This window comes from Triturus cristatus, chromosome 2_1 (genome assembly GCF_964204655.1).
Source record: "Triturus cristatus chromosome 2_1, aTriCri1.1, whole genome shotgun sequence".
Classification (NCBI taxonomy): domain Eukaryota; kingdom Metazoa; phylum Chordata; class Amphibia; order Caudata; family Salamandridae; genus Triturus; species Triturus cristatus.
Window position 1 is genome coordinate 907,355,246 of NC_140581.1, and position 16,084 is coordinate 907,371,329.

General features: G+C 41.2%; 1 protein-coding gene across 1 annotated transcript in view; it reads left to right on the top strand.

The window, feature by feature from the left end:
• Positions 1–16,084, top strand: part of LOC146866082 (uncharacterized) — a 666,825-nt gene that overhangs the window by 597,984 nt on the left and 52,757 nt on the right. Inside the window, exon 13 of the mRNA XM_085633172.1 lies at positions 4,335–4,451. Within this exon, the coding sequence (XP_085489298.1) occupies positions 4,335–4,451 (117 nt within the window). The remainder of the gene's footprint in view (positions 1–4,334; positions 4,452–16,084) is intronic.

Below are 16,084 nucleotides of genomic sequence, written 5' to 3' on the forward strand. Positions count from 1 at the left end.
GATCCCCCTGATCCCCATATATATGTTTAAAATGGTTAAGCCAGTCCTCTTCCGGGAATATTTCATTCCAGTGGACTGTTGTTATTATTTGAAAAAAATGGTTTATTAACAACGCTCCAGAATTTGGCACTATTCCTAATTACATCAATGGAAAGTAGCTTGTTCCAAGCCTCCTTTTTAATTTCTGACTTACGAGTATATACCACTAATTTATAATTAAAACTTAATGATCTAGATGCAAATGCAACAGGTTTATCACTTCCCTCATTATGTTGTTACAAAATTACTGCGGCCTGTGAGCACTATCATCCAACATTAATATATTAGTACAGTTTGGATCAAACGAAAACAATATTTGTATGTTACTAATCTACGGTTTGATAATCATATAAAACCTTTTCATGTCTCTCCTCCCAACTGACCACTTTCCCTTTCCCCAGTAACTCTCTCAGAGGGTCTGTATTTTTCTGCAAAATCCTGAATACATTTTGCGTAATATTCTATGAGCTGCATAAAAGAACACAACTGATCCTTCCCTTTGGGCGATGGAGCTAGTCTAATAGCTATCACTCAGTCATCTTTGGGTGCGATGCTCAGCTCTGAAATAGTGAATCCTAAGTACTCAATTTGCTTCAACAAAAATTGACATTTTTCTTTCCTCACCATTAAACCAACCTTCCTTAATACCTTCAACGCTCTCACTAATGTCTTATTTTGTTCCTCCACTTTAGCCCCGAAAATAATTATGTCACCCTGAAAATAAAAAACATTGAGCACATCTTTAAATAATTCATCATGCTTTGAAATACACTTGAAGCTGATACAAAGCCAAATTCAATTTTCATGAATTGAAATACACCTTCCATTGTTATAAAAGCAGTGAGTTGCTTAGATTTGGGTTGTAATTTAATTTGATAATATGCAGACTTCAAATCCAATCTAGTAAATAATTTTGCACCATTGAGTAACAAAACCATTTCTGAAATAATGGGTCAAAGGAAAACTATTCACAGCAATACCCTGATTCAAGCACCGTAAGTCTACGACTGTCACCTTTCCTTGTTATCACCACTGGAGACACCCACTCTGAGGCCTCAACAGACTCTATTATGCCTACTTTTTGTATGTTTTCTATCATCCTAGTCACCCCACCACAATCTGCAATGGGAACCCTCCTTAAGTTGTGCCTTACTAGAACTGCATTGTCTTTCAATTTTATTTCATGCACATAGCACCTCAACAATCCAACCTTGTCATGGAGCACATAATCACATTTATGTATATTAGACCTGGGATCAAATCTAATGTGCAAATCATACTTCTGTATACACCCTAATATAGCAGGTTCACTCTGAGATACCTACAGTTTGCCTTTTGCCACCCGACCTTTAAATGGAAAGGTGGAATCCATAGATCCTATTATTTGAATGCCTCCCCAACTATATCCTTTGGGCTGAATATCGTTAGGTTGTAAAACAGAGTGAGGCCACATTTTCTCAAATTATATTTTAGGAATGTTGCTGGACATGGATCCTTGATCAACCAGTAAGTCCACACAAGCATCATTGATTATAAATGCAGTTCTATGTCTATTCCTTTGTGCCCTTCCTTTGTCTTCAATGCATAATACTCTGTTTATATCTTTGTTATCTTGTTCTGCACATCCCACTTGTATAGTAGACTTGTCCTTACCCACTCTTGCAATATGACCTCTTTTCCAACACATACAGCAATCCTTGTCTCTTGCAAAAAAAAACTTAAAATTGGCAGCATGGGACATGCTAGTCATCTGTAACATCCCTTCAATGAGGATTGGTTATTTGTTTGTTTGTTGCTATGTTTTCCTTTACCACCCTCCACAAAATATTCTTTACTGTCTATTCCCTTAAAATATTTGGTGACATTGTCTTTCTTCTGTACCACACTGACCTCTTCAACTTTTGCTGCATCTATTTCTTGCATTTTGAGCATGCATCTTTCTGATTCTTCCACAATTTTTGCAATTTCTATTGCTTCATTTAATGTGAGATTTCACACAGCCCAAAGTCTCTCCTGTATCTTCTTATTTTTGCACTGGATAATTAACTGATCTCTAATCAGTTGATCTGTCATGTTGACAAAGTCACATTTCAATGCCAACTCCCTTAATCTGGCTGCAAAATGATCCACTGCCGCATTACTTCTTTGTAGCTGTGTGTAAAGTTTGTGTCTCTGCATGACAATAGTAACTTGCTTGCTAAAATAAATTTCTAACCGCTTCTTGACTTCCACATCTGTATCTAATATTTCTGCATTATTCGTTCCTATTTTTTTTTGCCTAAATAATGGCGTAAACAGGCTCTTTTCCTTGTTGGTTTAAAGTTTACATCAGCAATTGCTTATAAATAGTTTTCAACATTATCAATCCATTCCTCCCATACAATTGGAAGTGGACCAGATGTAGGTAAAAACATTGGAGATAGGGTAATTGAATGGGTATCCTTTACATTGTTGAAATAGAGAAACTCCTCAAACAAATTAGTCCTTCCTCTATTGTTATACCTGAAGTCCAATTTCTATATTAGATGTCGAGAAGCACAGGTGTGGCTAAGCACTGAGGAAAACGAGTCAGAAAAGCTGCAGCACCCCATTGCAGTTAATCCCTGGAGAGTAGATGCTGTAAAGTCAGGGCACTCTGCTAAACGTGACACATAAGAGAAAACAGTCAAAATCCAACTCAACCCAGTAGATGAGGTGATATACTTTTTTTCAATGAGCGCATTCTACACAACGTGGCACATGATGGACCGGTATATGTTCCAGCTTACCGCTACAGGAATCGTGCAAGCAATTTTCTACTCATGCCAACAAACTACTGCGCATAAATTGTCTAGTATACTGTCATGTAGGGGTTGCCAGTGCGACATTCAGTATATACTCCAGTCTTTCGCAGATAGTACCTTAATCTCCGGGTGGCGGAGCTGAGTCACATGGGTCTCATATACATTTTGAAAGAGTATACCCTCCATACACATTTAGGGTTCTGTTCCTTGACACCAAATCTTACAAGGAACAGGCGCTCGTCACCAAATTGAAGTGAATATGCAGGTAAAGTTATAGAAATATATTTCCACTTTATTTGATCCAGCTGTCAACAGGAACTTCATCGCCCATTCTTTCATCCACTGTAACTGTCATACCCGGAATATGGTGACGTCACAACCACTGGTCACTGTAATAACCCAGAATGACGTACAGAAACCAAAGTGATGTGTAAGGTACTCCATAGACTACACAGTATCCATTACAACATAAACATGCTATGAAAGAGATTACAACACCCGTGTTTAAATTATCTGGGCTTCAGTGCCTTGTAGGGTGAGTCGTATGCTAGTGGCCATCACTAATTCTGATGGTCAGACTACCTCTTATAGCCCTGCTTTTCACTGGTCTTGGACAAGTGGAGGGTGGGCAACAATGATAGGAGTGCACTGGTGAAGTGTAGGGTCCCCCCTGGGACAGGTTAACACAATTGTGTTCCCCGCAGGTCAACAGGCCACTTCAAAAGCACCTTCTCGTACAACCACTTGTCTTGCATGACTTTTTCAGTGCTGCCAGCATCCATGAGAATACAGCACCCATGGTGAAATTATGTACAGGCCCCTCAAAAACAATCTTGAAATGCCCATAACTCTGGGCCAGAATTAGTGCATATGTACATTATTGGCAAAAGCGGTGGACATCATTCATGTAGTGTTTTTCTGGCAAATCATGCAATATCCAGCCAGCCATTTCCACAAAGGGAGCATTCTGAATGGCTGGCCAGCTCCTAAAATTCCATAAACGGTGGTGATCACTGGTGCAAGATGTTTGTTTATTGATTTGCAAAGAAATTCGAGACAATTTAAAGGGAATGAACATTACAAACATAAGCTTCACTACACAAGCAACGTATTTTTTTCTCTGTGGTCCTATTCAGGATGATAATCCAATGATAATGTAAAGAAAAACCTCATTGCTTTTAAGGAATATCCTCTAAAGGTTTTTAAGAAAATCTCTCCTGGCAGTACCAAATGAAAGTTGTCGGACAGAATATCAATCTGGACGACTTCTCTCACCTCTCTCTCCACAAAAGACGAATTGATAAATAGAGCTATCCAAAATCGAAAAAACCGACTTAGAATTCTAGTTCACAAGTTGAAAATGCAACACTGCAAGGTAATTTAGCGAGAGTAATATTGCAGAATGACAAAAATTGTTAGATTTTAATTGACAACGTTATAAAAATCCTATTTTTCCATAGACTTGCTGAAGCATGTTCACCTCCTTCATAAGCATTCCTTCTCTCCTTGCAGATATCTTGATATAAGTGGATGCAAAAAGGTGACAGATACTGGGATCCAGGCCATCGCAAGAACCTGCCATCAACTTTGTTATCTTGATCTAAGTTCTACCGGAACTGGCAAGAGGGGGTAAGAGATGTTGAGATTTGATTCTGTCATTTTAACTAATATCTAGTTTTCTTCAATTGTGTTTTTTTGAGTTTTTAACCAGTTGTTAGCGTAAGTGGACCATTACATGAACTACGGATGTGCATACCATTACTTTTCGTTACCTCATGCAACAATCAAGCAGTGCAAAGCTCATTTGGACATAAGAAAAGGATGTGCTCTGGGCAATGTGGTTTCATATTTGTGGTGTAAAAATTGTGCAGCACTGCATTTTTAACAATAGCAAGTTTCTTGTGAAATCTGCTTAGATGCATTTTGAGAATCAGTAAAATCACACATTTGTGAGTTATTAATCTTGCAGCTTTTATTAACAATTTTATGACAGTGTGTTATGATGACATCAGATAAAGCATAACAATGGAAGCAATCCCTCCGGAGAAACTAATGAGGAAAACTCACAAACAGAGAGTGTGGCAAAGCACTGAAAGAGAATAGATATTTACAGAAGAGAAACTGAGGGGCAGATTTACAACAAACTAATGCAGCACGGTGCAGCAAGTCATTTTGCTGCGCCGTGCTGCGTTAGTTTGGAAAGCACAGAGATGCGACATATTTACAAGAATATGTCGCATCTCTGTGTTTCCCCTGCGCTGAGGCACAAACTGCAGCCATGCGCCGGCGCAGGCACCCTTGCACCATGCTGCAAGGATGCCTGCGTCGTGGGGAGATTGTTTTCCCTTCCTGCACAAAAACAATCACAAGAGGATTTTTCCTCTTTCAATGCATGCTGTAGTATGCAGCACGCATTGAAAGAGGAAAAAACGAGGAGAAATGAAAACATTTCTCCTCGTTGCGCCTCGCTATGCCACCTCTAGGATGGCGTAGCATTCACACGCATCTCCAGATTTACGATTACTCTTAAATCTGGAGATGTGTCTTGTTCCATGGGTGTTGCTTGGTAACACCCACAGCAACACCCATGGAACGCCCCTTCAACGCAGTGCTGCGTGTGAAGGGGCCATATTTACGAGTAGAGGGAAAGTCACGCAGGTTGGCTTTTCCTCTCCTTGTAAATATGGATTGGACCCCTGCGTCACCAGTACGTCATGAAAAGTGACGTAGTGGTGGTGCAGCGGGCTTGTAAATCTGCCCCTGAATGTCTACACTGAGCAATTTACCAAGGAAGAGGGATAACTGGGGTGCATCCTTATACCATTTAAGTTCAAAGGTTAAGGAGGGCACCTGGTTAGAGGTACAAAAGATACAAGAAAATGTGAATGCCTTTGAAGGAACATATGGAGAAATATACGTAAGTGTGATCTAGCAGTGGGCACCCCAGGAACTCATGTGAATGTAATCACAGGAGTGGTGTATCTGTAAAGGACACAGTAATCACGGAACTACCTCTCGAAGCTGCAGGTTTGACCCAGCACACATCATCTGCCATTGCAGTTACGCTACAAGTCGTGTTTCCCTAACACAAGTCACTCTTTTAAATTTGCACCAAATGTCCAGGGCCATAAGAATTATGGAGCATGTAGTATGTCATGTATGTCGGCACGTCTGCTACTCGCGCTGTTATTGAGGTACTATTTCTTTTTATGCAGTTTTTTATAGCACAAACTCGACCCAAAGGTATTCGATTGGTTTATGTGATCACCAGTTACATTATACAAGGTCACATTCATTAGGCCTGGAGAGATTAAGGGGCAGATTTACAAGCCTCTTGTGCCTCTTTTACACCGCCGTTGCGTCACTTTTGTGATTCAGCGGCGGTGCAAAGCCAGCGCCATGGTGCGGGGTACTTACAACGTGACGCATCTGGGAGATGCGTCACGAAGTAAAAGCCCTGCGCCACATGTAGGCGTTCTGGCATGAGGGGGTAGGGCGTTCCCGCACAGGAACGCCTCCTAAAAGTGGCTGAGTGTAATCTACAAGATTTCACTCAGCCACTTTTAAGGCTATCCTGCGTCAAAACCCTGCGCATGCTTGAAGCAGGCGTAAGGATTGACGCAGCATTTTAAAGATAGGGCACCCCCGAGCCTTGCTGGAGCTGCGTCGCGTTTGCGACGCAACTCCAGCAATGTGCCGCCTTTACGGCAGCAGATGTGTCACGCATCTGTCCATTTTTGCCCCATGGTGCGCCGCATTTTAAATGCGGCGCATCCATGGTGGCGGAGGCGTGACGCACAATAACTGGCGCATGCCTGCTGATATGCAGGGATGCGCCAGTTATGTAAATCTGCCCCTAAGTGTTTTGTCCAGAATCACAGGAAGTTGAGCCAACGCTGTCCCTCCCTTCTTGTTGTAATTGGATTTAGCCCCTCACTAGCTGGCAGTGGCAACGCTCCTCTTTATCCACCCCAGTGTGTCCCCAGCTGAGCTTGAATGTGAATGTGAGGATGAGAGGGAGCAATGAGTACATCACCTTCTTTTCTCCCCCTACAATTTGATTCAGGTCGCTTTTCTATTCTAGGCAACAATGCAGCATACAATAATACGATTAAAAGTAACTTCCACTCACAGTTGATAATTGTATGCCTGGTATGTATCGCTACTGTTAGGTGTGGTAATTTGCACATTTGTAATTTGCACCTAATTCTAAATAGCGCACCCCAATTGTATCAATAGGTGTTAAAATGCTAAAATAGCAACATTAACACTGCCACAGAATAGCCGGTGTAATTCTGTAGAATTAGCTTTTTCTTGCTGCATTATTTGGTCAACCCTGCCACTGCCGCATTAAGCCAGTGGCCCTGGATACACCACATTGTTTTGAACAGCAGCTGCTCATCCAAGCTTCTTTTGATATTTCCATCAGGCTCAGTAATGAATGCTAGTGGGCACTGGGCGGTGGGAACTGTGTGATGTAGTTTACTGGAACACAGGTGGTGCCTGGGGAACCAATCAGATGATTGTATTGCAAGCATTTATGCCGGAGTTTTCTAAAGTGAGACTGGTGACCATGGTTATTTCAGAACACTAGTTTAGCTTCCCACAGCTGCTGCTGAGTTTCTGACAGATGAGTGGAAGAGCCACAGCTCTCAGCATAAAATGCCCACCCTCCCCCATCATCACAATAAAATTCATCAGGATGGAGGGATGCCATACAGTGGTCCTGATATTTCCATGCGAGACAGCATGAACGCAGAGGAGATTTCAGTGTCACAGCACTGCCATGAATAGAAACAATGCTGCCATGTAGTTTTATTCACAATACTCTTGTCATTGCCATTCTAGGCCACATGATTTTGCCATGAATCTATGAAGCCCTACCATGCCACACACTGCTGACAATAGGATGGTGTCTAATGCCAGAACATTGCTACGTGACCAAGCAATTTTTCGCATTAGTTGTAATACTGTGCTGTTTTTTTCCACAAGCTTGTGGCATATAGCATGAAGGCAAATGTTTTTGCCGTATGACAAAGTTCTGGCATTAGTTCATCTGGATATCCATCACCTCGCCCAACATTTCTCCTACCTAAATTTGATAACAAACTTCAAGAAACAGATTTTATAAATCACACAAACACGACCTGAATATACAATATATGTTAGCGACAGACACCCATCGACACAGCCAGGGGTTTAGCTTTGTCAGTGAGATTTGGGGGTGTGGGACAGAAATTTCACAACATCATTGCCATTGAAATGTCAAACTGGATGAAACTAGCCTTAGATTTAAAAGGCTTCTCTGCGCTACATGAGAGACATACAGTCCTTTGTTTACTCTTGGCCTGTTTTGTGTGAGAGGGAAGAGGAGGGGCGGGTGTGTACACGTTCTTGCAAGTTACAGACAGAAATGTTTCTGTGCTATGAGGGCTGCTAATCCGAGTGGAAACCCAACCACAGACATTTGCAACCCCTGCTGGAGGCCCCTGGACCCAACTACACACACCAGAATCCATTTATTAGGGGGTATTACACCCCAAACACCCACATTGGAGCTAAACCCTTGCACACGGCTGCAGGTCTGTCCTGTCCCACATAAAGACACATTATTGGTGGATTTATACTACTGGGCATCACTATGCCTGCTCTTTTCTGCACCTTCCAAAATCAGGCCCTTCCTACTTCCCTCACAAGACCTGGCCTTATTTACCCAGTGCCATAAACAAATACACAACAGTGTCTTGCCTTTCCTACTCACGCACAGATGCACAAGCAATGGCCAGACCACCATTTGCTTGCTTTCCACCATAAAACAACACTAAGCGATGCACCTAAAACCACCTTACGTGCATCCACCTATCAACCATGGAAAAAACTCAATTTGGAACACTTAGAAGCACAACTAACATCCAGCACAGATCTAGACACAATAAATTCTGTTAAAAAATTATCAGTGGCAACAAGAAGCTTTTGATATCCTAATACCACTAAAAATGACACAACAGAACAAAAGAAAACAAGCACCTTGGAGAAATACAGAGCTAAAGGAGTTAAAACAACTAATTAGGAAGTTGCGATGCACCTGGATCAAAACAAACACCAATCAAGACAAACTTCGTCTACAGAAAATTAACAAATTATACAAGTCAGCTATAAAAAAAGCTAAGAAAAGGTACTATTCCTGCAGAATTCAAAATGCTAAATGTGCAAATAAAGAATTCTATAAAATTCTTAAAGAATTTCGTAAACCAAATTGCCTAGAAGGAGCGCATCCCATTACTCAAGATTTCACTGACAAACTGGCAAATCATAATACGGCCAAAGCGTTGGAGTCATATCTAAAACAAAGCACCAGCACCAAACGTTTTCCAAAACAACAATCTAAGAATACTCTAACCCAGCTTCTCCGTTCCTTCCAACACATTTCACACAATTAATTTAGCACCTGGTCAAAGCAAGCAGGCCTTCTGGCAGGCCTTCTGACCCGCGTACACCAAAAACCTTCAAGACATTTCTTCTAAAAACCTCTGCTGCCATACCAGTAAGAAGAATCATCAACAATTCCTTAACTAACGGAAAATTTCCAGAAGAACTCAAAAAGTCATACATATGCTCATTACTGCAGAAAAGAAATTCGGACCCACTGAACCCTGACAACTACAGACTGATTACAGATAGACCTTTCCTGGGCAAACTGATAGAAAGAGCAGCGTTCGCCCAGATGTCACAATTCATTGAAGATAATGCCATACTTTCAGACTTCCAAATGGGTTTCCGTCCAGGAAGAGTCACAGAATATGTCCTTGTTGCCATCTGGGATGACTTGAAGAACACAGTTAACCACAATGGGAATGCTGCGCTACTTCTCTTGGACCTCTCAGCTGCCTTTGACACGGTTGACCATAACACTCTGATACAAAGACTCTACGGAGCCGGCATAGCAGGGAACTGCTCTAGACTGGATCACATCCTACCTTTGCAATAGAACTAATGTCATCCATTTCCCCCCTTTCTCGTCCAAACCGTACTTCACAAAAGCAGGGGTCCCTTAAGGCTCTATCATCTCGCCCTCGCTTTTCAACATCTACATAAAGTCATTACTGGCACAGATCAAATAACTATGCAGATGACATGCAAATACTCCTTCAACTTGAATACCCCAAGTTGTCGCAGAGCTGTGATTCAATAGATGACGTGGAGCCGTCTCTAATTTAATGCTTCGAAAATGGACATACTTGTGTGTGGCGATAGGAAAAGATTATGACCTGCTCGCCGCATGAACTGATGAGCTGGGAAAACTGCCTAAAGTATCAAAGGAAGTAAGAAATCTTGGAATGACCATAGACTCCAAGCTATCAATGAATGCCCAAGTGGACAAACTAGTAAGTAAAATTGGGGGGGATTCTATAAGGTGATCAGAGGCTGGAATCTATACTAACTTTTTTTGACATACATATACCTCTGACACCATTGATCACAAAATGTATTTTTCCAGCTAGCCTTTTTAATGACTGCGGTTTGTAAATAGATTATTATACTTTCTTGTTATTTTCAAGGCTGAGTGAACACAACTTCAATTTTCAAAACAAATGTTCTACATATAAGATAGTGACAAATATATACATTTATACAGTGACTTATAGACGTATTATACACAGATCAAAAAAAGATTGAAAACAAACAAATGAAGAATTCTTGACAATAATAGGTTGTCCGATTTTCTATATCTCTAAGAACTGAAGCAAGTTAATTCCTCTAGTTCCTGAAGTTAGTAAGGTCCTAGGCAGAGTCAAATGCTTGTGACACGATAGTTTAAGGGAGCACTGGACTTGTTTGATGTTTGCTGTTTTCGCTCTTTTAGGGAGTTCTAAAGTCTAGATTGATCTCTCCCAGTGTTTTCTAGATCTCTGCCTGATAGCCAACGCATTTCGACCTGTAGCACAGGGGACCTGTATTATATTTGTGAGGTCGTCTTCAGGGCTGTTGTACGGTTGGGGTCGGACATCTATTCCTGTGGGGACAAAGATGTGGCTGTTTTAGTGTTTGAACTGAAGTAGGACGTTGTAGACACTGAGATATTGTAAGGACTTACGTGCATTCTGGTAATGGTGACTTGTCGACTTTGTCTGTAATACATGAATGAATTGTGAAAGTTTTAGTACTTTTAGTGTAGCGCTTGTCTGGTTATAATCATGTGTTGATGTAATCCTGTTCCTACCTTGCGGTTCTTGGTTCCAAGTGACCGACTTTCTCGATTGGATTCGTCTTGTTTAAAGCGACTGGTTTCTCTCTGCGAGACTGCAAATGGAAGGGGAAGGGGGGTTTTGAGTATGTAGTCGAGGGTGACAGAAAGGTTCATTCGTGTCATGACTGTCCTCGTGAAATTTGATATCTAAAAGGTGTCTTATAGAATAGTGCTTTGTGGGGGCGTGGCCATGCCGTCTGGTGGTGACCGTAACGCGACTGGCGGAACTTAGTGCCCTGTGTTGGTTACTAGTGGTAATAACTCGTGGTGAAACGGTAAACACCTGAATTAAAGTACCGGATGTTGTGCCCTTGATGTTTAGTTCCGGGTGTGATTACATCTCCCGCGTTGTGTCGGATTGTTTTACTGATGTCAATATTACATGGTTGCGGGTTCTCCTAAGCCACATGCTTGTTAGTAAATTGTGCTCGTTTGGGTGTCCCATACCTTTTTCTGTGTTGTTGAGTAACGAGCCGTCTTCTCTTGCGGAGTCGTTGTTTTTTCTTCTTCTTCGGCGTTTTTCTTTCCTTACGTTTCCGGCATATCCATGTTGCTCTGAGCCACTTCTACGTGTTGGGAGGTTCTTGAGGGATTTCCGGCGTGCTTACATAGGACGTCGTCATGGTGACAAGGTTGTTTATGTTTTTCCGGGATTTCGGAGATTGAATAAAACATTAACGTTGCGTGTCAGGGCGAGTTTTTTTCTTTTTTGTGAGAGAAATATTTCATTGGCCCGCCTGTTGGAATTTTCTGTCTTCATATTGAATTGAAAACGGATTGAAGTTGTTGCGATCGCTTGTTGTTGATGTAAGCTTATTATTGGGAAGTTATTAGAGGGGAATGCTTGTGGACAAGTTGGAAGGCTCCAATATTTTGAATGATTTGTATGGTTAGATTGTGTCGCGAGGAGCAGAGAGGATTTTTGACTGTTTCTCGCAGTTGTTGTCACGTGGTGGTGGTACAATGTGACTATCCGCTTGTGAGCTTCAGGTGAGGTGTCATATGGAACCCCTGTTATACGATATGTGTTATTTCCGTCATCTCATTTAACCCATTTTCTATGGTGCCTAGGAACATAATGGTTTTGGCTTCAGTCTTCGATAAGTTTGCGTCCACGTTTCTTCCTTTAATGTGCCGCAGAACTGTCCACTTGAGGTCGTTCGGACCATGATATTTCTCAATGCAGTGTGACACCATCGGGCGTTGGGTGTTTTGCATTTGATCCTTGAGCGGTGTTGGGAAATTCGATTTTTTACGGGTTGGGTGGTTTTTCCGATGTAAGCCAATGGACAAGGACACAGAACGCAATAGATGACGTTGTGTGTGTTGCAGTTGGTAAAATTTTCATGGGTAATGTATTTCTGCCCGTACTGAAACTTTGTGCCCTCCAAAGTGCTGTCGCAGGATACACATGTGCCGCATTTTCTGTGACCTTTTATTGGCGGTAATGACAACATGGACCTCAAGGATGTTGCTGGTTGTTTGCACATTGTGTTGGCACGTACCAGTTTTTCTCGTATGCTCTTGTTTTTTTTGAGAGCAAAAATCGGTATCTGTGTGAAGGGCGAGATGCCTTTTACTGTGTCCCAATTTCTTCGAATTATTTTTTGCAGCTCAGTTGTTCTGCTTGAAAATGTCGTGACGCAAACCAGTTGTGTGTTTTGTTTCTCTGATCTTGGGGTAAGGAGGGAATCTCTAGGGGTATACCAAGCCCTTTTTAATGCCCTTTTGAGTAGTTTTTTAGGGTAATTCCTCTTTATCAGTTTCTCCATTAATGAGTGCGCATTGCTCAAGTAGTCTTTTTTTTTCGAGCAATTTCGCCTTATTCTCAGGAACTGGCTGAAGGGAAGGTTTTCCCGTAAATTTCGTTGATGGAAGCTTGAGAAATGGAGGAATGTATTTGTCGGTTTTTTTGGTATAGAGTGTTGTGTATAGGTGGCCTTCTTCATGTTTGATTAGGAGATCCAAAAAATTCATTTCTGTTTTGTTGTGATTCACTGTAAACTGAATGTTGGGATTCCTATTATTCAACCATGTCACAAAGTTCTCTAAGGTTTGTGCGTCGCCTCTCCATAACAGAAACACATCTTCGATGTAACGCCGCCATATTTTTATGTGGCCATCGTATGGGTTATTGTTGTACACCCATTTTTCTTTGTAAAGGGCCATAAACATTATGGCCATTTCCGGTGCGAAGGGACAACCCATCGCAGTTCCCATGACTTGTAGAAATTGTGTTTCGTTAAAGGTGAAGAAATTGTATTTTAAGCAGATTTCTGCTAATTGGATGAGGTAATTAGTTGGTACGTTATGTGGTTGTTCACGTTTATCCAGGAACACTTGTATAGCTTCTAGTCCACCTTCTTGTGGGATGTTGGAATATAAGCTGACAATGTCAAGAGTCACAAGAATTTAATTTTCCGCATCAAATGGGAAATTTTCAAGTATAGTGATTGCCTGCATGGTGTCTTTAACATAGCTTGGGGTATCTCTGATCAGTGGTCTTAAAAAAGTGTCCACATATTTCGCTGGTCTTTCCAGTATTGAGTTTACTCCCGAAATTATAGGTCTTCCTGGTGGATTTCTGGAGTCTTTGTGGACTTTGGGAAGGACGTACATAATGGGTGTCCTGGGGTTGTCGTTGATCAAAAACTGTGATTCTTTTCTTGTCAGCCATCCTTCCTCTTTTCCGGTGTTGATAATTGGCAGGAGTTTTTCTTTGATTTTCCTATTCCAATCTTCGTTGGTTTTTCTGTAGTATCTATTGTCCGCTAGTTGGCGCTGTACTTCCGACTCGTATTTTTCTCTCGGCCAGATGACAATTCCTCCTCCCTTATCTGCCGGTTTAATTATGAGATCCTTGTCATTAGATAGGTGATCCAAGGCTTCCATTTCTTTTTTTGTCAAATTCCATTTTGTGAAAATTTTCTTTTTTTCAAGATTTTCTAGATCTCTTAGTACATTTTTTTCGAATGTTAGGAGTTCTATGGGCATGTTATATGCATTGGGAAAAAAGGTTGATGGATTTTGAAAGAATATTTTAAGTCTCATCTTTCTGAATAATTGGATTATTTCCATTTTGGTTTGTGTGAGGTCTGGTCTCACCGCAGGGACAAATGATAGACCTTTCTGGAGTACTTGAATTTCGTCTGGCAAAAGGACGTGGTTAGATAGGTTGTATATAGCCTCTGTTTCCTCCGTTACCAGCGGTATACATTCCTCCTGGTTGTAATCTCCCCTTGATATTGGTTCGATTGGGGATTGTACCATCTGTTTGCTCGTGGACGGCCTCGTGGACGGCTGGTGCCTCTGTCTAAAAAAGGTGCCGCCTGGTAGAATGGTCTTTGTTGGTTATTTCTATTGTCTGTTGGACAATCGCTTTCACTTGAGGTACCGGATGAGGATGAGCCATACGAGAAGGTGAGAAACCTTCTTTTGCTTCTGCCTCCGTATGTACTTAGGGCTCCTGTGTTTTGAGGCTGTTTGTAGTATCCCTTGTCTAAGTAAGGGTAGGCTTTAATTGTTGAAAAGTTGATTATGTCTTTCTGTAGTTTAGATCTTTTAGCGTCTTCCGTGTTTTTTTTGAAGATTAAGTTTTCTTTTTCCAATTTGGCCAGGAGATTTTTTGCGTCTTCTATTGTTGAATTATTTAAGAATGCTTCTTCCAGTTCTTTAATTAATTCTAGTTCTCTTATGCTCAGGCGTTCAGCAGTTTTTATTGAGTGGAACATCCAATCTCTCGAACATTTTGTTCCAATGTGGCTGAAACCTTCGAGGTACTCTGGTTGGTCTGTGAAAATCACGGGTATGTTCTTGACTTGAAGACCTGTTGGTATTGTACCGGCTCTTAGGTGTTCTAATAATGCTTCGCCGTGTAGGGCTGTCCGTATTTGTTTTTTCTTCAATCTGGTAATTTTTTCCAGATCAGATTGTTGGGCAAAGCTGGTTGGATTCTTTCCTAGGTTGAATGTAGATGGTTGTTTTAGGAGTTCTTCAATGTCTTCCTCTCTAAAGCTTAAGGTTTTGGGTTCTGTCATTGATGTGTATGTAGACTGCGATGTCTGGGACTTTTTTGTCTGAGAGATTGAACTTTGAGGGCGTAAGTTAGGCTACAACGTCACTATTTTGTGATGCTTATACTGGTGGTTGGTGTAGAAAAAGGGGAGTGTTCACTCGTTGTGTTGGCGCCTAGATTTTTTGGTCTAGGTGGCAAGGGTTTTTATTTTCCCTAGTAGAATTATTCTACCTATACCCTCGTGGGCTTGGTGCCCACTCTGCATAGAAGTAAGTAAAATTGGGGGGGATTCTATAAGGTGATCAGAGGCTGGAATCTATACTAACTTTTTTTGACATACATAAACCTCTGACACCATTGATCACAAAATGTATTTTTCCAGCTAGCCTTTTTAATGACTGCGGTTTGTAAATAGATTATTATACTTTCTTGTTATTTTCAAGGCTGAGTGAACACAACTTCAATTTTCAAAACAAATGTTCTACATATAAGATAGTGACAAATATATACATTTATACAGTGACTTATAGACATATTATACACAGATCAAAAAAAGATTGAAAACAAACAAATGAAGAATTCTTGACAATAATAGGTTGTCCGATTTTCTATATCTCTAAGAACTGAAGCAAGTTAATTCCTCTAGTTCCTGAAGTTAGTAAGGTCCTAGGCAGAGTCAAATGCTTGTGACACGATAGTTTAAGGGAGCACTGGACTTGTTTGATGTTTGCTGTTTTCGCTCAACAACACAGAAAAAGGTATGGGACACCCAAACGAGCACAATTTACTAACAAGCATGTGGCTTAGGAGAACCCGCAACCATGTAATATTGACATCAGTAAAACAATCCGACACAACGCGGGAGATGTAATCACACCTGGAACTAAACATCAAGGGCACAACATCCGGTACTTTAATTCAGGTGTTTACCGTTTCACCACGAGTTATTACCACTAGTAACCAACACAGGGCACTAAGTTCCGCCAGTCGCGTTACGGT